This window comes from Pelobates fuscus, chromosome 1, assembly GCF_036172605.1.
Source record: "Pelobates fuscus isolate aPelFus1 chromosome 1, aPelFus1.pri, whole genome shotgun sequence".
In the NCBI taxonomy this organism is placed as follows: domain Eukaryota; kingdom Metazoa; phylum Chordata; class Amphibia; order Anura; family Pelobatidae; genus Pelobates; species Pelobates fuscus.
The window spans coordinates 473973960-473999548 of NC_086317.1; the positions used below are offsets into that span (position 1 = coordinate 473973960).

Below are 25589 nucleotides of genomic sequence, written 5' to 3' on the forward strand. Positions count from 1 at the left end.
TAGTACGGTTACAGGATATGCATACAAGACTATTGCCAAGTACCAGCAAGTGGGGTTTATTGCTAATAAATCCAATTAGACAAAGTCACTGTATTTGTTCTACCTTTGGGTATCATTTATAGGACTACACACTGGAAGTAAGGCAGTGAGAATAATCATGATCTGGAGTAAAACCAATGGGCTTTCATTGCACAATTGGTATAAGTGCAGTGAGCTGTACTCATGGACCTCCATAAATTCTTGAGGACAAGATATGTGCATTCATTAGTGCCTTGTGGAAATCAGGAATTCCATCGAGTTAATAATGAAGCCCACAGGAACAGGCACCTGTGACCCACAGAATTATATGCAGCAGAACTAAGTATTTTACAACATTGTTTATTTTTACACCAAGACAGAATGAGATGCCTGTAGCTTATACAAGTCCAGTTAAACCATGAGAGGCATTCTGTACAACATTTATCCACAGGACACATTTCACTCAGAGGATTGCCCAGGATCCCTCCACCTCATGGTTTGTAGTCTTCCTGGGTGACCATCAGGTTATAGTGAGTGATCCCTTTCCACATTCCCTGGATGGTGGTCTCATATCCAAACAAGGTGCGGATCTTGGCACGGAATGGTACATCCATTTCTCCCTTGGTCACAGATGCCACCATACGTATTGAATGTCCACCTGGTACCTCCACATTAGAGCTGGATGAGAAGGTTGCCTGTAGAAGAAGTCAGAAGGTTAGAAGCTGAAGGAATGGGGAAAACTGGAAACCGGTCAAATTTTTACCCTTTTCAGCTGGACTGCTCTCCAGTACAATAATGTTAAGTGAGCGATTAGAAAGGCACACAGGATTTTGTTGTGTGGTTCTTATTGAAGATTTATTGCCCCTGGCTACAATAAAGGGACACTAAACAACAAAACTGTAGCTTAATGAAGCAGTTTTGGGGCATAGACCATTCCCCTGCAGTCTTCCTGCTCAATTCTGCCATTTAGGAGTTCAATCACCTTGTTTAGGCAGCATTTGTCACACCTCCCCGCATGTGTGCAGCACAGACTTCCAAAACACTTCCTGAAAAATAAGCTTGGATATCACAGGTTCCTTTATTGCACAGTCTGTTTAATCTAAAAGTCATCATCTCCTGCTCTGTTAATATCCTCATGTGAATAGAGATCAGTTAAGAGAACAGGAGGAGACCAGATAGCAAGTAAGCCTGATTGAAAGTTAAACCATTTCTCCATTCAGGCTGTCACAGCCAGAGGTGATAGAAGCAAAAAATAAAAATACAATTCCTAAATGGCAGAGAATTGAGCAGTGAAACTGCAGGGGCATGATCTATACACCAAAACAACCTCATTAAAACACACATTGTTTTAATGCTTAGAATATCCCACTAGGAAAAATATATAACATTGCAGCAGACTACAAATTAACTAGTTCAGAGTAAAGAGGTAGTGTTTTTAGAGAGGAGGTTGGGCAAGAGGGTACACTGACCTGGGCCAGAACTATTAAGCTATATATGTTATAACATAGCCATCTGCCTTGTTATTGGAGTGGCAGTAACAGGCCCCACGTCTACCAAGTCAGGATATCGATAATCAGTTGGACTGTTTCTTTAGAAGCAGATACAAGTCATACATGGAGAGTCACAGGCAGAAAATGGAGACCGGTTGAAGAATTACCCTCATAGCTGTGTGGGTGTTGTGACTTTACTGTAAGCAACAAACCAAGACTAATGCAGAGAATCCCTTCTCAACCTCATACAAGCCCGGCTTACCTGTGTGGTGTTTGTTGTGGTGAAATTCCAGGTATGAGTTGTGCTCACATTGATGGAAATCTTGGTCTCCGTTTCCCCTATGAATGGGACTCCAGCTTTGAAAGACATCTCTGCGCCAACTGCTACTGTGAACCCATGTTCCTGGCTGAAGGTGCTGCTCTCAGTTATGTTTTTTGAGAAGCTAGAAAGATAAACCCTTCACATTAATACATTGGGAGAGACTGGACTACCTGGAGCAGGGCTCTGGCTAGATGCGCCCAAATGCAGTTCGTAAACTAGATGTTTGCCAAGGATGTGCATTGATAATTACAAAGAAGAAGATCCCCCTTAAACTATTTTGATCTGTAATCTCATTTGGTTGCTTAACATTCAGAAAGAAAATTATATGTTCCACTGGCTTCTGGAATTCATGTGCCCATTAATCCTAGTTGATCAGATGGCTCAATAATGGGAGTGCAACACCAGTACCAAGTTAATGAGCAATCCATTAAAATAATGAAGAAAGTCAAGAAAGTCAAGAGAGTCATCTGTTCTTTAGTAGAAGAGTCCTTACTTTGAAATCCAGATTAAAAAGGAATGGGTCTGACAGTATTGTACATTTGGACTCTTCCAAGACGCAATTAAATGAATTGCACAGGTCTATTGACCCAGTTCTCCAGCTACTTTGTTTTGTCAAGAATCAATATTGGCCACTTGTGGGATATTCCTAAAATGTATGGACTGTTGGGTATGCTATAGGGATTGGGATGGCAAATAGTCTGAGGACCAATTTAAAAAAAAAAAAAAAAAAACCACACACAACCACAAGGCTAGTCATGTATATGGCAAGGGTACAAGTTACTCCTGAGAACAAGCCCCTAAACAATTTGCCTTATTGTATCATAGAAGGAAAACCTTACTAAAACTTGCTTTCCATTCAGATATGAAATTAAAAGGAGAGCATCCTGTGTAGAGATCCAGCTACACCAGAGCCTCATTTCATGCTCACCAATGAAGGAGAAGGGCAACCAGTCTCCATATGACAGGTTATCAACTCCGTGTATTCATATATGGAATTGGCATAGTTACCCCGTTCTCTATATAGCCATTTTTATCATGGGCTTGGGCTACAGATACTTCCTATCCTCCACCTGAGCAATCCGAGTACTCTATATACGGCAGGCATTTACCTCACAGAACAAACATTGCCAACAAGCAGAAGTATTAACAGAGGCAGCACAATAAGGCTTACATTACTTACGAGAAGGTGTGCTTTAATGGAGTGCTGCTCTTGTTGTTATAGATCTGGGTCTGCACCACCTCTGTGCCTTGGGATAGGATTTTCCCTGAATCTGGCAGGAATTCAAAGCTCACAATACTCTGAATGGTTTTATCAATGGTGAAGGAAAGGAGGGGGTAGACATTGTAACCCCAGCCCAGTTTCTCTGCCTTTTCAATGTAGTTGATATCAGCATTGGCCGGGGCTGGTCCTTTACAGATGTTGCCATTCTTTGAATCCACACACCACAGGTCAGACTCTAGGGTGAAAGCCATGAAATGGGTCAGGATGCGCCAGCCTCCTTTTCCAATGATTGTGCTGGAGCCAAGCCAGTCATCATCTGCTTTGGTTGGAGGGCTTCTCATCACAAGCTTGTCATCACTTGTCACTGCATACAGGATGCCTTTAGGGTCAAAGAAAAGGGCATCGAATTCATTCCAGGCACAGGTTCCTATTTTGGTGGCTTGGCCATAAAGCCAGGACACATTTTCATTGCATGGTGCAGGACCCTTGTAGAACTCCCCTTTCTTGGTAGCTGCATACAGAAGGCCATTTGGATCAAAGAAGAAGAATTTAAACCCATTCCAGTCGGTTTTGCCCACTCTCTTAGCAGTAGAGAAAAAGTCCAGGTTTGGATCTGAAGGCATAGCTCCCATGAAGAGCTCTGTACCACGCACAGCAAACAGCACCCCTTCTGGGTTAAAGGCAATCTTACTGACATTATTCAGCTTCCCTACAATGCTAGATCTGGCATCAAAGTTATCCAGAAGATTCTTGGGTGGTAATCCAGCTCTGGCAACATAATCCTTCACAGCAAACAGGAGGGTATCTGGAAGTCAACAGGAAGACATTATAGCCACCATCAGATGCAATTCACAACAGTATGAGAATACAACATTGGATTTTGTTCACAAGCACAGATTGTATTTAGAGTTGAAATCTGTAGCTCTGCCGATTGTACAAGAGTACCTCTTTATATGGAGAGAATGGTCACATTAGGAATTATCATAGGCGTGCGCACGGGGTGTGCCGGGTGTGCCTGGGCACACCCTAATCCCCGCGGCACGCCTATGGATTGAGTCCTGCAGGAACGGAGTTCCTGCACTTTTTTTGTGCAGGAACGCTGTTCCTGCAGGCACTCGGCGCCCCCCTTCCTCCCCCCTGTCATGGATGGGAGGGGGGGGCAAGAGGTTATGGACCCCCCCCCCCCCCCCGTCTGCTCTCTCAATATCAGCCGCGGCGAGGGAGCTGTGAGCTTTCTGCTCCCTCTCGCCGCTTGCTGATGCTGGGAGCCGGAATATGACGTCATATTCCGGCTCCCAGCTACAGCAGACAGCCCGCGCGGCGAGAGGGAGCAGAAAGCTCACAGCTCCCTCGCCGCGGCTGATATTGAGAGAGCCGCCCGACCCACTGGACCCCAGGGACAAGTCCACGCCAGCACTCCAGGTAGGGAGGCTGGGTGGACATTTTTTTAATTAAAAAAATAAGTGTGTGTCAGTATATATGTGTATACACACACACACACACACACTGGAGTGTATATTTTTTTTTGGGGGGTGGGAATCTTGGTTACCACACTTTATTCCCCAGGACTTTATTCTCCCCTGTCGGCTCACGCAGAACCGGCGCCGAGTGTCGGCTCTGCTCTAAGCCTCCATGGGCCGGCGGGGAGATCAAAGATCTACCTCACCGGCCCACAGCAGCATGAAGGGAGGCAGGAGAGGACCCGGGGAGCTCTAGACAGCAGCTCCGCCAGGTTCCTCTGGCGAGATCTGAGCATTGCCGCGGCAACACTCAGATCTCACGAGAGTTAACTCTAGCCCCGCAGGCTAGAGTTCACTCTCCACTGGACCACCAGGGATGGCACATGGCAGCAAGGATCCCCCTCCCTACATAAGGTAAGAAGGGAGGGGGGGATATTTACTAATCTGCCCCCACCTCCACAATCTGTCCAAACATACAGCACACACATACAGCACCCACACAAAAAGCACCTACAGACATACAGCACTCTCACACAAACAGCACACTAACCGCACCCTCACAAACACACACAGCACCTTTACAAACAAACACCCTCGCAAACACACACACAGCACCCTCACAGGACCCTAACACACACAAACACCCTCACCCACATAGCACACTACCAGCACCCTCACACATACACACACAGCTCACTCACTTATTAAACCTTGTAGGAAAGCCTTGAAGCATAGTGCATTTGCTGTCAAGTGGCAGAGGAATGGAAAAGGGGTGCTGAATATTGGCAATTACAGCCATTGGAAAACATTGATTTACTTATGCAATGCTTAGTTGATATATTATGTTACAGGGTGTGTTACTCATGTCCTGCTTTCTACTTCTGTATTTATTACTTTTACATAACTTGACAGAGGCGGCTCTCTAATTAGGCGGCCGCCTAAGGCCTCGCGCTGGCGGGGGCCTCGCGGCCGCCTAAACCGCCTGTTGGCAGAGTGTGTCAGGTCCTCGGTCAGTGACCGAGGACCTGACACCAGGAGGGTGCCCGGCGGCTTGCCCGGTATGCCGCCGGGTGCGAGGCCCCTCCTGGCTGCCCAGCCACCATCGCAGACACTGGTCTGCCGCTCCGCAGTGTGCAGAGCATGTGACTCGCGAGAATTGGCCAATCAGAGCGTTGCCGCGGGTTACCACGGCAACGCTCTGAAATCTCGCGAGATTACACCCCCCCCACCATCAGCTTCACCCCCACCACCTCACCATCCCCCATAACCCCCCCACCACCACATCGCCCCTCACCACCCTCAGCATCACCCCCCGCTCCCTCTCACATTACCATCAACCCCCCCGCTCCCTCTCACATTACCATCAACCCCCCCGCTCCCTCTCACCCCCCGCTCCCTTTAACCCTCCCGCTCACCATCACACACCCCCCCCCCCCCGCTCCCTCTCACCCTCAGCTACCCCATACACATAGGGTCTCAGACAAAAACGCAAACATGCTCACAGAGACATACATTCGCACACACAAAGATACTCTGTCAGACACTCTCAGGCACATACACAGGTAGACAGTGCATCAATGTGTATATGTGACACTTTTTTGTTAGTGGGGCCTCATGTTTGCGTTTCGCCTAAGGCCTCAAAGTCTAGAGCCGCCTCTGTAACGAGAGACCAAAAAGGTCAGTAGGCCTGATTATTATACAAGAAACTCATGCTTTGAAAGGGTTAAACTCACATTTTTATATATTCTTTTTAAACTTCCAATATTTTTCTATTCTTGTGCCCTGACACCAGCTTGTACTATAAACATCCTGCACCTGGAAAATAGCACTAACACCTACAATCCTTATCGGGTTCCTAAATCTAAGATGGTCTCTTGCATCAGTCAACAGGAGACCAACAGCGTTGCAAAGTTTCATATGAAAAGTTACTTATGGCTCTGAGACTTCCATGATTGGATAATGTTGCCATTGAAGTATACACCCCTAGACAAACTGTTTTATATACCCACACACACACACACACACGATTGTGGCGGATCACCTGGGACCTTGAATAGTTACCTCCACCAGTCACACTTCCTGGTGCTCACCGAGTACCATAAGCACAGGACACCATAGCCACTGTAGCCCCCTTAGCCACCACAGCTTGGTTTTCGTCATCCCTTGCCACCCTGGGCCAAACACCTGGATCCAGCTCCCAGTGGGAAGACATCTCCAAGAGTATCAACAGTAAAAGAAAGTGATGTATCTGACACACCAAGGCTTAAAGGGACACTATAGTCACCCAGACCACCCTGCTAAGGGTTAATACAATCTCTAGTGGCTGTCTTCCTGACAGGCGCATCTGCGACGCTGGATGCGAAATTCACATCCAGCGTGCAGAACGTCCATAGGAAAGCCATTGAGAAAGGCTTTCCTATGAACAGTTTGAATGCGCGCAGCACTTGCAGGGAACAAAGTGGTAGTGTGGTGGAATCTCGGTAAAAATAAATTTAGTAGGCCGAGATTACCACGTGGCATGTGTACGTGCATATGCTGACGTATCGATCAGTTGGTTGCACGAGGCAAGATACGATCAGTAGTGTACGGAGCATGTGCAAGAATACAGGATGTAGTATTCCCCTCCTCCATTGTGCTGGACAAGCCATGCGGTCAAGCAGGAAGTTAATTCTTATTTGTATTGATTGGTCAAGAGAATGTGCGGGTGGAGCTTAATATGGGAGGAGTTATGTGCCTATAGAAGGAGCCTGCACTATTGTCCGGGGCTCAGAACTTGTGGTATTTTGGTGACGTTAGTCCCTCTGAGTCCCGATCGGTGATCCAATAAAGAATCTCTTCCTTCCTGAAGAAACCTGTGTCCATCTCTCTGTGCTTTGCTTCCGTCAGTTTCTCCGGTATCAGTAGCAGTCAGTCAAGTTCGGTAGTTTGAAAAACTAACTACCGAACGTAGGCAATAGTCATACAGTGGAGCTTGTTCTCATCCAGACAAAATTCCACTGCAAAAACCCTTCCTGGTGGTGTAAAACCGCATGCAGGCGATTATGCAAGTCCAGCAGTGTTTGGGAGTTTCAGTATGGTTGTTCATATGAACTGCGGCCACCCAGACAAACAATTAGAACACCGCGGTTAGAATTATGGAGGAGATATAGAACTCAACAACTCCATAGTTCATGCATCAGTTCAGTTCCCAAACAGCATAGAAAAAAATAAAAATAAGGCATGAACAGAGTTCTTTAACAAGGTTTTTGCAAGGCCCATAGTATTTGGGCAGAAAGCCCCTCCAGGGACATTTGGAGGAGGCATTTCTGCCACAATGATGTACTGTGCATTAAAAGCCATTGAATGCTTATTGATACTACATCTGAGTGGTGTGAGGTCATTGAGTATTCCCAACAGCTGATTACAGAGAGAGGAAAGCAGAAACTTTGCTGGTGTGCAAGAGTTTCCAGACCATGTGGTCAATTCCAGAGGAACGCAAGGCTTTATTAACCCTTACAGCGTAAGGAAAGTATAGCGCAGGAATACAGATGTGTATTCCCATCATTGTAGTGTCCCTTTAACCTTTCTTCATAACCAAGATGCTCCATTCCTTTTATTAACATTATAGTCTGCCTGCCATTTCTAGTGCCAGGACATCCTTTAGAAGAAAGTTACAAAACATGCAAGGTAATATGCATAACAACCCCACACACTGGAATAAGATGGAAAGGAAAGTTACCTTTAGAAATAATACCAATAATTGCTGCATTGACCCTGTGATTGGTGGAGCCTCTTGCGGTTATAGCAATCAGCCTCATTGAGGTCTGGTTTTTGCGTATAAAGAAGCAGACAAATAATTTGAGCTATGAGATTTATGGGAATTGTGCTTCAGTTCAATTTATCACAAGCGAGAGGGAAATACTAAGTGAGCCACTAGACTTGCTCATGCATCCCAACAGTCAGGCACGAAAATGGAGGATGGGTCGGTGGAGTCGAGAGATATTCTATCACTAGCAATGCCCAGAAAGTGAGTAATTTACAAAACAAGAGGCAACCGCCATCCCCCTTACTATAAGGACCATGTAAGAAGCTCAGCTGAAGCGCTCCTTGCATGGGCCAAGTGCCCGTTGTAAAATAGGATGTGCTGCCTGGGGACCATCTCCTGGTATCCACAACTATGAGACATCAAGGAACTAAAGTAAGACAACACCCCAGAAGTTAGGACAGAGATTGGGACAGCTGGGAGGCATGGACTTACTACAGATGGCATCAGTGTATATACAGCCAGTGTAGTGACGTGACCATAGTATTAACATTTAGGGCATTCGGACCACGAGCTGAGCATTTTAACCATCCTCTGCATGTGCATAAAAATCAGGCACACCCCATCCTGAGTTTCTAAGCCCCCATGGAGAGCAACATTAAAGGAACACTATAGTCACCTAAATTACTTTAGCTAAATAAAGCAGTTTTAGTGTATAGATCATTCCACTGCTTAATTCACTGTAATTTAGGAGTTAAACCACTTTGTTTCTGCAGCCCCAGCCACACCTCCCCTGGCTATGATTAACAGAGCCTGCACGAAAAAAACTGGTTTCACTTTCAAACAGATGTAATTTACTTTAAATAATTGTATCTCAATCTCTAAATTGAACTTACATACAGGAGGCTCTTGCAGGGTCTAGCAAGCTATTAACATAGCAGGGGATAAGAAAATCTTAATTAAACAGAACTTGCAATAAAGAAAGCCTAAATATGGCTCTATTTACAGGAAGTGTTTATGGAAGGCTGTGCAAGTCACATGCAGGGAGGTGTGATTAGGGTTCATAAACAAAGGGATTTAACTCCTAAATGGCAGAGGATTGAGCAGTGAGGCTGCAGGGGCATGTTCTATACACCAAAACTGCTTCATTAAGCTAAAGTTGTGCAGGTGACTATAGTGTCCCTTTAATTATCCAACTCTGCTAGTTCAGTCTTTGTTTTGCCAGGCAGATTTAGTCCTGGTCTTACCAAGAACTAGACATTCAGAAGGAACATACCAGCTTTGTAATGTAGATAATGGATATCCAGTAACAAAATCTGAGGGAGGAGAGGAGAGATTATAGAAATGATGAACTGTTACAGGAGACAACCATCAAAATATCCAGGTTTCACAATGGGGACAAGTACAACCAAACAACAACAGGTGTTATACACATCACACAGCCCTCCATTTGGGTATCTCTCACCAAATAAAAATAAAATAACCCAACACAGCAGGAAAGGGCAGGGCTGTTCTGTGAAGTTTTAGGTTCCCTTGTATGAACGGTTGACACTAAGGGGTATAGAGGATTAGCAATGGGTTTTACCTCAACTGATTCCAAACAGGTTTATTGTAGTTACATTCAGACACAGCAACAATATGGAGCTCCTAGGAGACATTAACAATTGTGGTGTATGCTATAGGGAGAAGCATCTTAGACACAGTTAAAAGAGATCACTTACCGGGTGTATCCATTATCCAATAGATGGACACCAAAACAACTACATTCATCTGTAGTGATTGTTAACTGTAGTGTTCCTTTAATATTAATAAGTGTCTGAGAAGCCACAAAAACGTTTCAGAAGTAACTCACTTTAATGTGAGATACTCCCTAGTAATGCTCATTATATACAGCCCTACAAAATGAGCTTCAAAACCCACAATACACAGGGATCGCTTACCTGGTGTATCCATTATCACAGAGAGATCAGAAAACAAGCTCCAAATATGTAGACTCCCAGCAGGGATCCTTCTTGTTCTCTGTTGGAGTGTCTAGCTGGTATAGCTCAGGAAAGGTCTCCAGATATCTCTGTATAATGTCAATACCATCAGTGATTAGCTTTATAGTCAGGACCCCTCCCTAAGCACAGCTGTACCTGGTTTAATGAGCAGGAATAAAGTGCATTCTCACAAGGTTATTCACTAAACACCAAATATTTGCAGATTAAATCTGAAAGGCAATACAGAGTCAAAAATGGCCACATTGTGACGACGGGGTTATATATAACAATTCTCGTTGGTGCAAATGTTCCATTTATTATATATAATAATACATAATTGTACAATAGATGGGGATCTACCTTTTGGACACCCTTGCGATTGGGGACAAGACATTTTTGCACCAGGCGTTCTCTACGTCAGTTCCACCATTGGTTTCAATTTCTCTAATTCCCACTTTAGTAAATTAGAAGATCTGCAGATTGTCCAAGCTTGTTTTAGTTATACCACCAGTGAAAACATTCAGCAAAAATTCATGCATGTTTTCTTTGGCGAATATCTATTATATAGTGATATTTACCTCCCTTTTTTTTTTTTTTTTTTTTTCTAATGGTTTGAAAACTTTATTTACACCATTTGCAGTTTACTTCAGTGGAATGAACCGAGAGGAGTGGGTGGCACCAATACCCAGTCTGCCGTGTTTCACAGGCTTGTAAGTGATGGAAAACTCTCCCAGGTAATGGCCAATCATCTCTGGCTTAATTTCCACCTGGTTAAAGGCTTTGCCATTGTACACCCCAACCATGCTGCCCACCATCTCTGGTAGAATAATCATGTCCCTCAAGTGGGTTTTGATGACCTCTGGTTTCTCCATAGGAGGAGCTTCTTTCTTTGCCTTTCGCAGGCGTTTTAGAAGAGAGTTCTGCTTGCGGCGGAGGCCTCTGTTTAGATGTCTGCGCTGGCGAGCACAGTAGAGCTGCATGATCTGCTCATAGGACATGTCAAGGTCTACCCCCCTGTAGTTGAATTTCCTGAAGGTCCTTTTCTTCTTCTACTCGACGTCCGCCATCTTGCCAGATACTCTGAGGAAAAGTTACCTCCCTTTTTTTTATCTTGGAGTGTTCCTTTAAACAAAAAGGTAAGACATTACTAGATATACCCTATTGAAAACGTGCTTGTATTTTTAGGAGGATGCAGACTGGTAAAATGGAGCCCTGTGGACACAGAATCACAGTGACTCATGGGAGAAAAAAAAAATAGCAAAAATTTTAAAGAGGAATAAAAAGTGTCAAAAACACATTTTGGCACACTACAACAAAGGATGGAAAATATATCCCCAATGTATTAAAAATCTTATACATAATAAAATGGAACATTCACACAAATTTGCTGAAAGTGAATGTCAGAAGTGTTATACATCCCCATAGTCAGTATTTGGTTGTCTGTTTTTCCATTCAGATTAGAGTTTAGTGAATAACCCAGTGAGAGTCCTTCTTATTCCTGTTTATTAAACCAGGTACAGCTGTGTTTCGGGATGGGTCCTGACTATAAAGGTATTCACTGATGACCTTATACAGAAATATCTGAAGACCTTTCCTGATTTATACCAACTAGAGACTCCAAGAAAGAACAAGAAGGATTTGTGCTGCGAGTCTACAGATTTGGAGCTTGTTTTCTGATCTCTCTGTGATAATGGATACACCAGGTAAGTGATCCCTGTGTATTGTGGGTTTTGAAGCTCATTTTGTGGGGCTGTATATACTGAGCATTACTAGGGAGCATCTACCACTATAGAGAACTATGTCTGTCTGTAATTGCTTGTTTCTTATAGACCCTTTTAATAATGATATCAAAGGGACCCTACAGTTAACATAATCACTACAGTGTAATGCAGTTGTTTTGGTGTCGACTGACTGTCCCTGGAGGCTTTTCAATGTAAACCCTGGCCTTTCAGGGAAAAGGCAGTGTTCTTCTTATCTAGAAATGCCTCTAGTGGCACTCACTCAGATGGTTACTAGAGGAGCTTCCTGTGTCAGTTCTGCACAATGTGCAGTACTGCTGTTCAGTGTTTCCACACTCTGTAGGAGGCACTGAATGTTCCTCACATATGCATTAATTCAATTCACGTCTATGAAGCGATGCCTTCAGGGGGGAATTGGACACGGCAGCAGGAGCCGTGAGAACTTCATCTACAACAGCACTTGCTATGTATGCAAATAGATGGCCCAGGCTAAGAGTCTTGCTGTGCAATAACCTCCTGACTTGTTACAGGAAAGCATTGTACTGGCTGAGATCAAACCGGATTATCTCCACCCAGGGCCGCCATCAGGGGGTGACAACCATGACGGTTGTCACGGGCCCGGCGGCCCTGGGGGGCCCGGACTGCTCTAGCAGTCCTGGGCCCCTCTTTCATTCTCTGCACACATAGATAGCGAATATCGCTATCTATGTGTGCAGCCGCGGGCCCCCCCCGGCTCCCTGTTACCGCAGAGGGGGCCCGGGCAGCACACAGCCTCTCATCTTCTCGCTTCTATTAACTCTCGCGAGACCCGGTTGCCATGGCAACGCTCCGCGGGTCTCGCGAGAGTTATTGGAGGCAATGAGCTGAATGTGAAGAAGCTGTGTGCTGGGCCCCCTCTGCGGTAACTGGGGGCCGGGGGCCCCTTCATGCCACCGGACCACCAAGGATGGAATCTCCCCCCTCCCTGGACACAGGTAAGAAGCAGGGAGGGGGGAGAAACATTTAATTAATTTAATATACAATTATAAAATTAATGTAAAAATGCCACTTTCCCCACCCCTCCCCCTCCACAGATTGCACATTTACACACACACACACTGCTTACACTACACTGACACACACTGCATCCACTACACTGACCCACACTGCATCCACTACACTGACCCACACTGCTTACACTACACTGACACACACTGCTTACACTACACTGACCCACACTGCTTACACTACACTGACCCACACTGCATCCACTACACTGACCCACACTGCATCCACTACACTGGCCCACACTGCATCCACTACACTGGCCCACACTGCATCCACTACACTGGCCCACACTGCATCCACTACACTGACCCACACTCTGCATCCACTACACTGACACACACTCTGCATCCACTACACTGACACACACTCTGCATCCACTACACTGACACACACTCTGCATCCACTACACTGACACACACTCTGCATCCACTACACTGACACACACTCTGCATCCACTACACTGACACACACTCTGCATCCACTACACTGACACACACTCTGCATCCACTACACTGACACACACTCTGCATCCACTACACTGACACACACTCTGCATCCACTACACTGACACACACTCTGCATCCACTACACTGACACACACTCTGCATCCACTACACTGACACACACTCTGCATCCACTACACTGACACACACTCTGCATCCACTACACTGACACACACTCTGCATCCACTACACTGACACACACTCTGCATCCACTACACTGACACACACTCTGCATCCACTACACTGACACACACTCTGCATCCACTACACTGACACACACTCTGCATCCACTACACTGACACACACTCTGCATCCACTACACTGACACACACTCTGCATCCACTACACTGACACACACTCTGCATCCACTACACTGACACACACTCTGCATCCACTACACTGACACACACTCTGCATCCACTACACTGACACACACTCTGCATCCACTACACTGACACACACTCTGCATCCACTACACTGACACACACTCTGCATCCACTACACTGACACACACTGCATTGACTACACACTAACACACTCTCTGCATTCACAAGTACAACACACACACACTCTGCATTCACTACACATTGGCACACACTCTGCATTCATTACACATTGGCACACACTCTGCATTCATTACACACTAACACACACTGAATTCACTACACTAACACATACTGCATTTATTACACTCACTACACTGACACACACTCTGCATTAACTATACACACAGCACCCACTACACAAACATCCTGTATTCACAGTACACACAGCACCCACTACACAAACATCCTGTATTCACAGTACACACACTACATCCACCACACATTGAAACACTCTGCATTCACTATACACAGACACTGCGTCTAATACACACCCTACATCCACTACAGACACTGCATCACCTAAACACAATGCATCTAGTACACACAAACACATCCACTACATCACTGTACACACACTACATCCACTACTCAAACACACTCTGCATTCCGTATACACACTGCATCCGCTACACAAACACACACTCTGCATTCACTGCACAAACAGTATCTAATACACACAAACACTACACCCATTACACACATTTCACTTCCACTATACACACCACATTCAGTCCCGCATCATTGTCAGCGGACTGGGTAGGGCGTGGGCGGGCCCGGGGGCCCCAGACCTTGTGCTTTGTCAGGGGCCCCAAAATTTCTGATGGCGGCCCTGTCTCCACCATGTAGGCAGCACTATCTTCTGTAAGACTGGCATGGGATCGAAGTGACTAAAATCACCTTTCAGAGTGAGCTAAGGAGGGCTGGGAATTTAAACCGATACTGCGGTATCAGGAATCTGTTTGTAAACTCTCTCTAGATTAAAAATCTTGTAACGGTTTGGCATTCAAAATGTACTTCAATCTAAAGCAAAAAACGCCTAAACTGGGGTCTTAGCTGATGTCGCATCTTCTCAGGTTTGGCTGAAATTGCTGCTTAACTTGATGTGCCATACATGTATAAATTCTAATTTAATATAAAAAAAGCCAAACTTTATATTGCCAAAACTGGAAAAAGTGTGCATAGTTTTAGTTTAGGGGCAAGTAATCCAAAATAAATCTCTTGCTTTAGAGTACTTAATGTCTATGGTTTCAGTTTATTACCAGTCTCAAGCCACCAAATACAAGGAATACATTTCAATGTAAAACCACTTCAGAAGTTGACATATTTATATTGAAAGATTAATTGCATCACAGGTTAAGTGTGAATTTTGATGGAATCCTGTTTTTGGCGAATTTTGCCTGGTAGCTTGGTCAAACTACCTTATAAAGACATGCCCTTTGTTTAAAGACACCCCAGGGTATTTCAAAAGTATAGTTTTGTTGTTATTGATATCTGTTTGTGTGGGATTTTTTTTTTTCCCTTTGTACCAAATGTAGGCGTTTGTTTGTTTGTTTTTTTAACCCCTAGCTAGCCTAGCAGTAAATATCCTACATTTTCAACCAACTTCCACCTATCTAGCTAAATACATAACTATAAAAATATTTAACTAATTAAATTTAACCTGAGGATTAAACAAATCTGATCAAAGTCAAATACTGTGACCTGTATTTTGCTCACTGTAGGGAAGGGGTTCAATAATTAGGAAGGCAGACCAAAAGTCCCTGCAGCACATGATTGCTCTGACTTGCTGTCTCAGTGATCACATGTGCTGAGACGGCATGACTGGCTGCTGCCCATCTGCCACGGACATCGAGGCACAACTAACCTGACAACCACAGAGATCTGGAGTTGATTTTGGTAAATGATTGAAATGAACTGTCTTGGGACAGCTTTGCCTACTTGGGATCCAGTCCATATTTTGGCCACAATTCCCACCGTACCTCTTTGCCAGGGGCTCCTTATTGTCTATGTATATAACAGAACTCCACCGCAATAATGTCTCTAAACTACAAAGTGTGTTTAGAAATTGGTCTGTGTAAAAAAAAAAAAGATGCATTATTCCTGTTCAAAATTACATTTTAACTGTACAAATTGTTGGTAAAAGGCCTAAAACTTCTCAGAACCATTCTATCCCTGGCCACACCCCGAATCTCATCCATAAATGAGTGTCCCTTTGATTTCATTTGAAATCTCTGGAGGTATAAAGAAACCTGTACATGAGTGCTCCTCAACCCTCTCCTCAAGGCAGTCCATGTTTTAGGGATTACCCGGGTATGTCTAGGGTGTTTAGTTTTTATTTTCTAAACACCTTAGACACACCTGGGTAATCCTGGACTGTTGGGTATTCCTTGAGGAGCGCTGCTGTAGACCATAAGAAATGTTTCCTGTGCTGCTTGTTTTTAACTGCTTCAAGCTAACTACAATCCATATATTGGCTTTTGGCTTGCATGCCATGTTGTGAATTACTTTGAACTAACCTCTTCCTATTGACTTCCAGATACCCTCCTGTTTGCTGTGAAGGATTATGTTGCCAGAGCTGGATTACCACCCAAGAATCTTCTGGACAACTTTGATGCAAGATCTAGCATTGTAGGGAAGCTGAATAATGTCAGTAAGATAGCCTTTAGCCCAGAAGGGGTGCTGTTTGCTGTGCGTGGTACAGAGCTCTTCATGGGAGCTATGCCTACAGATCCAAACCTGGACTTTTTCTCTACTGCTAAGAGAGTGGGCAAAACCGACTGGAATGGGTTTAAATTCATCTTCTTTGATCCAAATGGCCTTCTGCATGCAGCTACCAAGAAAGGGGAGTTCTACAAGGGTCCAGCACCGAGCAATGAAAACGTGTCCTGGCTTTATGGCCAAGCCACCAAAATAGGAAACTGTGGCTGGAATGAATTTGATGCCCTTTTCTTTGACCCTAAAGGCATCCTGTATGCAGTGACAAGTGACGACAAGCTTGTGATGAGAAGCCCTCCAACCAAAGCAGATGATGACTGGCTTGGCTCCAGCACAACCATTGGAAAAGGAGGCTGGCGCATCCTGACCCATTTCATGGCTTTCACCCTAGAGTCCGACCTGTGGTGTGTGGATTCAAAGAATGGCAACATCTGTAAAGGACCAGCCCCGACCAATGCTGATACCAACTACATTGAAAAGGCAGAGAAACTGGGCTGGGGTTACAATGTCTACCCCCTCCTTTCCTTCACCATTGATAAAACCATTCAGAGTATTGTGAGCTTTGAATTCCTGCCAGATTCAGGGAAAATCCTATCCCAAGGCACAGAGGTGGTGCAGACCCAGATCTATAACAACAAGAGCAGCACTCCATTAAAGCACACCTTCTGGTAAGTAATGGAAACCTCATGGAGTCTCATCCATTCAGGGATCACTATTTCAACTTTCCATTGGCGAGTGACCACTTCAGCCATGGCAAGCAGAAATTCACCCTCAGTATTCCATGGAACCTTCAGGCTTGCAGTTATCACTCGCTTCTAGGCCTAACTAATGGCATAGGACTTTAGCTCTGCAGGTACTTCTACCTATTGCAACATTACAGAGTACAGGATGGTGCACTATATACAATACCTTTTGAATACTAGTGGTCGTGCTACACTAATGTCCTTCATAAGTTACATGATTCTATACTGGCTGAATAGAGAATAGTGTCTGTTTACAAAGTTTGAGGAAATCCTTGTTTACAATCCTAGGGCTACTTATTGGCAGACAGTACTCTTTTACAATGCCTGTTGGTGCTTGTGACTCTTCTATGCCTAAAACAAAGGTTTAGGCACTCCGAGGTCCAAGAAAGGAAAGTTTAATCGAACCAGATGAAAAGCTGCAACATTTTGACCTTTTTAGTCTTTATCAAGTGATGCGCCACATTTTATAAGAAAAATCACAATCCAAACATCAATCATTGCAATTAAAAATGATCACATAGGTGAAACTTGCTCATTAAGTGGCAGCTGTGTTGAAGACTCTGTCCAATGTAAAAGCAGTACATCCAGAACAGCCAATTGTCCAGCAGAATAACCTATGAATGAATCAATCATCCTCAGAACTCCTCCTCCCAATTCAGGAAGCATCCGTAAGCACGTGCAGGCATCTTAATGCCGCATCGGCGCACATGAAGTCGCATGGATTCAGAATAGCGCAAGCGTCCAGCAGATGCCAAAATGTATTAAAGTGCATGGGTGGAGACTAATTGAATAAATTAATGGGATGGATAAGGTTGTGGTTTTTACTTTTTTTTTTTTTTTTTTTTTTTTTTCCCTCATCCCTTTAACTTATTCAATTGGGGTCCACTAATGTGATTTTAATTTTTTTGCATCTACTGGATGCTTGCGCTACGCTCAATTACGATTCTGAATCCTTGTGATGTCACACATTACATGCGCAAATGCATACAGCGCATGACGACGTACGCTCGTACAGATGCTTCATGAATCGGGGGGGGAAGTTCTGAGGATAGATCTATGCTTATAATTGCAATTGGATGTGTTGTGAGGTTATTCTGTTGGACAATTGGCTGTTCTGGATATACTGCTCTTACATTGGCCATAGTCTCCAACACAGCTGCCACTCCACCGCTTCATATGTGTTTTTTTAATTGCACTGACATTTGAATTGTGATTTGTGCTTCTAAAATTATGTGGTGTCCTTTATTTTAGTTTGAGACCTTAAAGGTTAAAACAGTGCTGCTTATCTGGTTTGAGCTTTCCTTTATGGGACCTTGGAGTGCCTAAACCTTTTCTCTTGCATATGGTATCTGGGCCCAGAGTTATGGGATTGAGTGAAGTTGTGATTCGAATTCATAAAATGTCTCTTTTCTAGTCTTAAAACAGTTTCCAGCTTCTGCTACAGAAAGCCAGTCACTAATGGCTACTTGGCTACTGGTTTGTTATCCTATTACTCGTTGCTGGCTGCTTCTAGTCAGGCAGAAGGGGTATTAACCATTCCTAGTGGAACAAGTCTTCTTCCAGTCCCTGACACAGGGTGAAGCTGCGTTCTCAGGTGTTTCTGTGCTTTACCAGCAAACCACAACTACTGCCAATCTGGTAACTTGTAGCTGCTAATGTGCATGTCTGAGGGGAGCCATGTCTTTTGCTCAGGTTTTCCTCACACTTCGCTTCTGGATGGAAATATCTGGTTATCAATACAAGAATTGACTTGTAATGGCAAATGTTAGAATACCTCCAGGGAAACTGTCCATGTGTCTGGTCTCATAGACCACATCTTGGTCCTCCTGTTTGACCTGACTATTCGTGGTGTCCTACCATGAACACTGTTCATCGGATTAGTTTTGTGGGTCACATCCCAGTTCTTGACTACGACCTTATTCGGTCGGAATGTTGATGTCCTTTCTGTTTCAATAAACCTGCCTGTGGCTTTAACATCCTGAGTGCCTGGAAATATTTTTTTCGATTTGTTTTGCTGTTGTGGGATTGCTGGTCCTGCTCTCGAGCACCAGGTGGCTGCTTAGGGACTTAGTGTGGTTCCTACCTACATTTTTAGCTTCAAACATGGCAAATCCAGAGATCCTCGTAATTCTGTGTTGGGAGCTAGTTGCAGCCCAGAAATGTTCCATGCTGTGCATATTTTTGCATCTGTGAGCACACTGGCAAGAGATGGGATCCTATGCAGCCTTGCAGGCAGAGTTCCTGCAAGGATAAGATCACAATCTCCTGCTTCCCACACACATTGTGCTCCCTCCCATTACCCAGGGCACGTAATTATATATCTCTATCTCTCAACCCTAACTTTCTGCAGCTTACAGAATACACTCTAAAAAGCTGGTGATTGGTCTGCATGCAGCACCTGTGATATCCCAGGGGGTGTAGTAGTCAGCACCGAGCCTTGCAATGCTAGGTTCTAGGTGGCCAAATGTTTTGAGGAACCTTCTCCATGGTGCCCATTAGGGCGTTTCCACCAGAACATTCCCCCTCCAAAAGGGTTGGAGAACACCTTTATTTTTGGTAAGTCGGTGTGATACATTATACATTTGTTAGGAACACATACGCAATACGTACAACAATAAAGTAAGCATAAACATTTCCTGTTTTACTTTGTTGTGATGCTTTGCCCCTGTGAGAGCTTGCGTACTGACTACTTCAGTTTAGTTCATTCTAAATTCTTTTTAACCAGTAACAATTAACAATTTAACTGTTTCCAGGAGAGTTATCGTGGTTGCATTTGTTTTCAATCGGTCTACTTCCGTTTCGTATACTTGTGCATTTTGTTTAGGCTTACTCTCCCTGGAGCGTCTAGGAACTAAAGAGATAGTAGAGAGGAAGAAGGAAAAAAAAAAGGGGGTAGGGTCCTTCTCGTGGTTGGGTCGGAGTGAAGCAAATTTTTCTGGTTCTCGTGCTCCTTTTGTCTTGGCCGCTGCGCAGTCTCCTGGAGGTTTGTTGGCCCAGCGGGTGCCCCATTGCCATTCTGGGTTCCTGGATCCCATGGCCGTTGTGTGGACCATAGGGTGTGAATTGGTTGTGTAAGTGTGCGTATGCTGTCCCTATTTCCCTTCCTTCTCCTAGTCTCCCCAGTCCTCCGCCATCCATAGCTCCCATACCTTTTCGTGTGCCTCTGATTTGAGCTGTTAGTCGGTCCATTACGTGGGCATCTTTTATCTTATCGATAACTGTATCCATCTGGGGGGTATCTGGCTTGAGCCAGCTCTGTGCCATTGTTCGTCTGGCTGCTAGGGTGATTTTGTTTAACAATTTTTGTTCCTTCCTCAGCCAGTTATCTATTCTAGACAGGAGGAACACCCACGGGTCTGTTTATTCTGTTTATCTGTCTTTGGAACACTCTCTCCAGCAAGCCCTGCACCCCCACCCAGAAGGTCTTTGCTTTGTGGCAGTCCCACCCAGGGCCAGACTGGCCCACCGGGATACCGGAAAATTTCCCGGTGGGCCGTCGGCACCTGGGGCCGGGCAGGCAGCTGGCTCACCTGCGGCCGCAGAGGGAGCCCTTCTGGCGGCCGCTGGCTGGGGAAGCTCTTCTGGGGGAGCAGGCTGTTCTGTCTCTGCTCCCCCTCCCAGGGCTGCTTTGGAATCCCCAGTCCAGCCCTGGTCCCACCACATGTGCTTGTACGTCCCTGTATGTCCACACCCCCTCCAACACAGGTCGTCCATAGATTTGTGCATATGGTATAATTTTACTGGCATGGTATACCATCTAAACATGGTTTTGTATTCTTGTTGAACACTTTTTGAAGGCAAACATGACTTCATGACTTTCCAACTCTGTTTTGAAGGGGACACTGACATAATCTGGAGTGCCCCTAGAATGGGTGGTCAAAATCCAGTCACTATCTGAATAACTATTCTCATTCTCTCAATATATTAATGTGAAGGGTTTGTATTTCTAGCTTCTCCAAGACCATAACTGAAAGCAGCACCTTCAGCCAGGAACATGGGTTCACAGTGGCCGTTGGCGCAGAGATGTCTTTCAAAGCTGGAGTCCCTTTCATAGGAGAAATGGAGACCAAGATTTCAATCAATGTGAGCACAACTCATACCTGGAATTTCACAAAGACCAATGAAATACAGGTAAGGGTGGATTAAATAATCGTGGTGGCAAGGTATCAATATTTGTTCAGATCTTGTTCTTGTTTATAACCTGCTCTGAGTTATTGGAGAAGGGGAAGCAACAGGCATGGTATATTGTGTCCTCTCTACATGTAACTACTTAATACAGGCCTTGGGTTCCTTGACTCTCATCTCAGACATAAGGGATTGTTTGTACATTGAAAAAGGGCTACGTCCCAAAACAGTCGTCATATATCTTATTTTTACTCTCTCATTAAATGCTATGGTAGCACAATATACTAACATTTGCAAATCTATGGACTTACAGCCACAGAAAGCCTTTGTTATATTGGAGCAGCTGTAACAAGCCATCCATATAACAAGAATCAAGCTTAAGACTTCCTGGTCAGTCTGTACACTATTGCTCAACCTTTAGTTACAAGAGGTCTAACTATAGATGGTCTAAAACTGCATCATGCTTTTTGACTTTTCTCTCAACCAGTTAATTTGTACAATAAATGAATATTCTATACAGGTAACATGTTGACTATTCATGATGAAATGTGGGGAGACTGTCTCATGTATTGCTCCTGCCAATATCTAACCTAATTTCTTCTGCAGACAACCTTCTCATCCAGCTCCGATGTGGAGGTACCAGGTGGGCATTCTATACGTATGGTGGCATCTGTGACCAAGGGAGAAATGGACGTACCCTTCCATGCCAAGATCCGCACCTTGTTTGGCTATGAGACCACCATCCAGGGAATGTGGAAAGGGGTCACTCACTATAACCTGATGGTCACCCAGGAAGACTACAAACCATGAGATGGCCTGATCCTCTGTATGAAATATGATCTGTCCTATGGCTACATGTTGCAAAGACAAATCAAACTCGGCAGGATGCCTCTCATTTTGTAATGAATTGTATAAACTATACAAATTCAATGTTCTGTCTTGGTTTAAAATAAAAACACATTAACCTCTTGCACGTCTTACAATCCCTTGTTCCATTGTCTGTAGATCTGTTTGTTATCACAAGTATTATTCTCAATTCTTGGTATCTTTCCTTATCCATACTGTAACATTACTAAATCTATGGATGTTAGTGGTATGTGTAGCTCCACACTATAACAATCCTGGCTAGTAGCCTAGATGTCAGCCAAATGACTAGCCAACTGGCATTCCATGACTGTTGTATAATGCAGTAGGGGTTGTTTTTGCATGTGAAGTCTGCCCAGGGAATTGAGTCAAACAATGGCATGTCAAGGGAAGCAGATTTTTAAACCTGGGGAGGTCACATCATTCAGTGGTTTATTTTAGATCTGAACGGCAGTAAACTTGGGCACCCTAGTTGCCAGCTAGGACAAAGGACTGATTCAACCTGTGAAGCTCATCAATTACTCTACACAAGGTATAAATAAAGGATATTTGACAAGAGGACACATACCTCTCTTGGCACTGAGGAAGACTTTAATAGTCAAAACGTGTTTGCCTAATTGAAAGTACTGTCATCTGCATGTAGTATTGTATACAGGGTTGGCACTTTCTATAAGGCAACATGGCGGGTGCCACTTAGGAGGGTGTGCCCTCATTGCCGGCCCTTCTTATGCTGCAGCTGCCTGAGCACACTATAGAGGGCCTCAGGTGGCTGCAGCGCTGCCTGTCTCCCTGTGCTCCTCATCCCCTCTCCCCTTCCATGTGTAGCATTGCTGAGCTCCGCTCTGGTCCATGGTACATGAACATCCGTTCCTTTTCCCGGACTGACAGGCAGTGCTCACTCAGTGAATTTGAATTTTGAAAATTGAATTTTGTGACAATTTACAAACAGCCTCGAGGGATCCAGTTCCACACCAGACCAGTGGAGCCAGACTGCAGCCAGAGCCCATCATACTCATCTGGTTGTTAGTAGGCAATCTAGTATATTGACACTAATCTCTAATTTACCTCATAGTCCCCAGAACCACTGCAGCTTAACATGGTTCTGGTGGCTATAGCCTGTCCCTGCAGGCCTTTTAATGTAAACACACTATGCAGGACTGGCGTTGGTTCATGTGGGTGGGGCATTGTGATGTCACATGGGGGTGGTGGCAAATTTTCTTTTGCTCATGGTGGCCCTGTACTGGATATCAATGTTTGCATCTCTGACTGTAAACAGGATTCTTTGAAAGAGCTATTGAAACTTGGTTGTCCCCAAAGACTTGTATTGGTTCATAGTGACACCCATTGTCCATTCCTTTTGAGTAACTGCACAAGGTACTGACTTTCCTGTGTAGTTGCAGCCAATGCCATGTATTTAGTATCACACATAGATAAAGCTACTGTGGTCGGTTTCCATGCAATCAGTGGACCATTCTTGGTTAGACTAAAGCAGTATCCAGTCGTACTCCTATCGTTCACATCAGAGGCCCAATCAGCGTCACATCATATGCCTCAAGTTTCAAGTTTTGACTACTTTCTGTAGCATAACTCAGTCAATAGTATTTTATTAAGTGGCTCATCACATGCTTAGCTGTGGCTAAATGTTCTGTTGGTTCTGACAAGCATTGTGACGGTTTACTGATCTCCCAGCTTAGCTCCGGTCTTGTACAGGTCATTACATACAGCAAGTTACCTACTACTTCTCTCTTTTTGTATCTACAGGATCATCATGGTCCGGTTTTTGTTCACATGGTGTTGATCTGGGTTTACAATCTGTCATTCAAAACTTCTCCAGAATCTTTATGTATATTTTGATTCATCTTTACCAAACCATCACTTTGTTCAAAATCAATACCTAGGAAAATGTTTGATCCTCCCAAGATCTTTTGCTTTAAGCATTTTCTTCACATCATTGAGTATTGTTTCTTCTCGAGAACCGATAATGAGATCATCAACCCATATTAACAGTTTTACCCTCTCGTGTCCAGATTATTTGACATATACTCAGTGTTCGGCTGGATTTTGTTGAAACCCATGCTCGCTTAATTGATCATGCTGCTTCTTGTTCCAATTTCTACCTGATTGTTTTAGACCATACAACGACTTGTTCAATTTTACAACTAGTTTATCATTTTGCTTGGACTTTACCTCAAATCCCTCTGGTTGTTCCACATAAACCCCACAGTCAATTGGGGCATGTCAATAGGCTGTTTTCACATCCATCTGCTGAACAAGTAAATCATAATGAGCTTCAATTTGCATAAAAATACGCACTGATGTAATGTTTGCAGTTGGAGAAAAAAACTTCCGTGTAATCAACTCCCTTTACTTGACTATAACCTTTAGCGACATATCTGGATTTGTATGTTTCTAGCCCATCAACCTTGTTTTTCACTGCATACACCTATTGACCAACCACACTGAACGTTTACCGTCTGGTAAAATAGTCAGTGAATGTGTCATTTTCTTTCAGTTAATCGATTTCCTCTGCCATAGCGTTAAGCCAATTATGTGACTGAGGTGAACGTATAGCATCTTTAACCCCTTATTGACCAGACTATTTTTCAATTTTCTTACCGTTCGGGACCAGGGCTCTTTTTACATTTCTGCGGTATTTGTGTCAAGCTGTAATTTTCCTCTTACTCATTTACTGTACCCACACATATATGCAGTTTTTCTCACCATGAAATGGTTTTTCTAAAGATACCATTATTTTCATCATATCATACAATTTACTATAAAAAATTCTAAAATATGATTTTTAAAATATGAAGTTTTTTCAAACTTTGACCCCCAAAATCTGCTACGCATCTACAACTGGCAAAAAACACCCGTGCTAAACCGTTTCTAAGTTTTGCCCTGAGTTTAGAAATACCCGATGTTAACATGTCCTTAGCTTTTTTTGGAAAGTTATAGGGCTATAAGTACAAGTAGCACTTTGCTATTTCCAAACCATTTTTTTCAAAATTAACGCAAGTTACATTGTAACACTGATATCTGTCAGGAATCCCTGAATAATGTTTCACATGTATATATTTTTTTAAAAGAAGACAACCTAAGATATTGAACTTGGGGTATTTTGGTTTTTTTCATGTTCTTTTCATGCAACCATTTTACCACCAATCTATGCCAAATTTAAAAAAAATAAGTTTCTTTTTTTTACACACACCGCATTTTTTGTTTGTTTAATATTCT

The 25589-nt window shown here is 44.0% G+C and overlaps 3 protein-coding genes across 3 annotated transcripts; 1 reads left to right on the plus strand and 2 right to left on the minus strand.

Annotated features, from left to right (window-relative positions):
• Positions 1-396: 396 nt before the first annotated feature.
• Positions 397-10312, minus strand: LOC134599798 (tachylectin-2-like). The gene is made up of 4 exons (XM_063444980.1): positions 10195-10312; positions 3011-3857; positions 1771-1951; positions 397-713 (listed from the first exon to the last, which is right to left on the minus strand). Exons 1-4 carry the CDS (start codon positions 10205-10207, stop codon positions 510-512), a joined length of 1245 nt encoding a protein of 414 aa, XP_063301050.1. The 5' UTR covers positions 10208-10312; the 3' UTR covers positions 397-509.
• Positions 10313-10828: 516 nt separating this feature from the next.
• Positions 10829-11312, minus strand: LOC134599814 (small ribosomal subunit protein uS19-like). The gene has a single exon (XM_063444981.1). It carries the CDS (start codon positions 11229-11231, stop codon positions 10875-10877), a length of 357 nt encoding a protein of 118 aa, XP_063301051.1. The 5' UTR covers positions 11232-11312; the 3' UTR covers positions 10829-10874.
• Positions 11313-11822: 510 nt separating this feature from the next.
• Positions 11823-22359, plus strand: LOC134599830 (tachylectin-2-like). Its single transcript, XM_063444982.1, has 4 exons — positions 11823-11936; positions 16445-17291; positions 21317-21497; positions 22098-22359. Exons 1-4 carry the CDS (start codon positions 11924-11926, stop codon positions 22299-22301), a joined length of 1245 nt encoding a protein of 414 aa, XP_063301052.1. The 5' UTR covers positions 11823-11923; the 3' UTR covers positions 22302-22359.
• The last annotated feature ends 3230 nt before the right edge of the window (positions 22360-25589 follow it).